The following is a 2,498-nucleotide window of genomic DNA, read 5'->3' as shown; positions in this document are numbered from 1 at the left end:
GGCGCGACACTGAGGGTTGCGATCCGTTGCCGGTCACGAAAAAAGACAAAAAGGAAAAAAAAAAAACATTCAAAAATAGTATTAATTTCTTAACTCTCTCTAAAGTCCATCTCAAGGGCCGGCCCGTGGCTCACTCGGGAGAGTGCGGTGCTGATAACACCAAGGCCACGGGTTCGGATCCTATATAGGGATGACCGGTTCGCTCACTGGCTGAGCGTGGTGCTGGCAACACCAAGCCAAGGGTTAAGATCCCCTTACTGGTCATCTTTTAAAAAAAAAAAGTCCATTTCAACTGATCAATTTTTCAGATAATTTTTTTGGGGGGTGGCTGGCCAGTACAGGGATCGAAACTTGGACCTTGGTGTTATCAGTACCACACTCTAATCAACTGAGCTAACAAACCAGCCCCAGATGAAATTTTTTATGTAAAGTTCTCCTGTTATTTGTTTCTCCAGCACTCAAAAAAGTAGTTTTCCCCTTCTTTTAGGAAGGCTATCCTGGAATAAAGTAAGTTATCAAAAAGGGAGTACTAGCTCTAGTGGTAACAGATACAGTGCTGCAAGAGATATACAGAACTTTGCTAACTAAAGACCACACAAACTCAAATGAAGTAATTCCACGTCAACAAAACACATGTAAAGATTATTATTGTATGAAATAGCAAGGGAAAATTTTGAAGCTAACCCCAAGTAGATCCATAAAGATCATTTAAGATCTGCAGCTGGATTATTAAGAAAACTGCAAAGTCATCAACAACTGGCATTTACAGAATGCTCTCTGAATGAATGGTGCCATAGTAAGCACTTTTATTCAGAAAGAGTTAAGTGTATAGGGCTAGCAGTTTAGCTCAGTTGGTTAGAACACAGCCTTGTAACACCAAGGTCAAGGGTTCAGATCCCCCTGTCAGCCAGCCACTAAAAAAAAAACCCGAAGAGTTCAGTATTTTGATCCGAATGCAAACAAGACCAAGATATATTTAAAGGGGTAATATTTAATCCAGTAAAAGAAAAATAATATTATTCTGCAATAAAGTGTTACCAGAAAAAAGAGAACTAGGAGCTTCTTGAGGGCCTAAGCCCTTGCCACTCACAGTCTCATCTCAGAAGGGTGTGAGTCATCATCCTCTCCCATTATAATGATGCCTTTGAGTTTGACATTGCCCGTAAATCTGCCAGAATGCAAAAGAGAAGGTTGTCAACCTGAGTTTGAATCCCTGCTTAGCTGTGACCTTGGACAAGATCCTTCCCCTTTCTGGCCTTTAGTTTACTCGTCTGTCTGACTCGTACTAGATAATTTCTAAGATCCTTTCTGCTTCTGGCATTCTATAATTCTAAGACATTTACCTCAACCTCTCAGTTACTGTTCAACAAATAACATGTTTCCTGTCTGCACCAAGACAGCTATGCTTTCCTCTTCAGATCCACCAAAGTAATTTACCCCATTTCTAGAAACAGATGTGGGCTCAACACAACCACTGAATGAATCCATCTGTCAAGGTAACTGCGTACAGCCTATTTAGCCTGAGGCAAGCACCAAGGAGATACTTACGGAATATTAAACAGAAGCTCTTCATCTGCATCACTTTCAACAAACTGGAGGGGATGGGGAGTGGGGAGAAGAAAGCAACAAATATTTTCTGAGAACCTAAAATTTCAGGCATCTTCCACCCTGTTCTACAACTGGGGTGCAATGCAAATAGTCAACCTTCCTCGGTTTTCCAGGACTTATTAACCTGAAGCTAAATCAATCTTTCCCAGTGTTCTAACAGCCACGTACCATCCAATTACAGGGTTCTTATTAGGGAGCCCATGAATGAACTTCCAGAGACGACGAGTCTCCTGAATTGAAAGATGGGTGCTTATGGGCACTTTTCTAGGGAGAGGGTCCGTAGCTTTCAAATGGCTCTCAAAGGGTCCTGTAACCTCACAATGATAAAAAACCTGCGCTCCAAATAAGAAACACCCCTTCTCTCCCTAGGCTGGTCTTCATCAGGTGATATGATCAGGCAGCCATTGGGACCAATGGTCAAATGGAAGAGAAAACGCTCTCACGGCCAACCTCCCTCACTAACCCACGCAGTCCCGGAATAGAGCGTTAGGCTGTGTAAAGTCAAAGCGCCCCCTTTCCATCTCCGGGCCTCAGTTTCCCTATATCCAAAATAGGGAGACTCAACCCTGTCCCCCTCCCAAAGGGCTGGAAGGAGACAGGCATGGGAAAGCGCTTGGACACCGGGCTATCGTTATTTTTAACATCAGGAATGAGGCGACGGCGCAGATGGGCGGCCTGAGGCCCCGCGCAGCCCCCGCCCCGTCCGCCCCGGGCGGCCCACCTTGGAGCGGTCTGTCCGCTCCTCCCACGGCTTGAAGACGCCGCGGCCGCTGCCCTCGCGGCTCTCGTTGAGGCACTGCAGCCGCTCCAGGTCGATGCGCAGGTACAGACCGTAGGCCAGGCCGCGCTGCTCGGGCGGCTCCTCTCGTTCGGCGGCGCAGCGGCACCCA

The 2,498-nt window shown here is 46.2% G+C and overlaps 1 protein-coding gene across 2 annotated transcripts in view; it reads right to left on the bottom strand.

The window, feature by feature from the left end:
- The window catches only part of PITHD1 (PITH (C-terminal proteasome-interacting domain of thioredoxin-like) domain containing 1), a 9,649-nt gene that overhangs the window by 6,778 nt on the left and 373 nt on the right, over positions 1–2,498 (bottom strand). The window contains exons 2-4 of one of the 2 annotated variants that reach the window (XM_008572979.1): positions 2,330–2,497; positions 1,549–1,592; positions 1,091–1,168 (exon numbers count right to left, since the gene is read on the bottom strand). In XM_008572979.1, the coding sequence (XP_008571201.1) occupies positions 1,091–1,168; positions 1,549–1,592; positions 2,330–2,497 (290 nt within the window). The remainder of the gene's footprint in view (positions 1–1,090; positions 1,169–1,548; positions 1,593–2,329; position 2,498) is intronic. The other variant, XM_008572987.1, reaches the window with a different exon arrangement.

Source organism: Galeopterus variegatus, unplaced genomic scaffold (assembly GCF_000696425.1).
Source record: "Galeopterus variegatus unplaced genomic scaffold, G_variegatus-3.0.2 Scaffold50, whole genome shotgun sequence".
NCBI classification, from domain to species: domain Eukaryota; kingdom Metazoa; phylum Chordata; class Mammalia; order Dermoptera; family Cynocephalidae; genus Galeopterus; species Galeopterus variegatus.
Note: the sequence above shows the minus strand (reverse complement) of the source record. Positions and strands in the feature narration are given on the sequence as shown.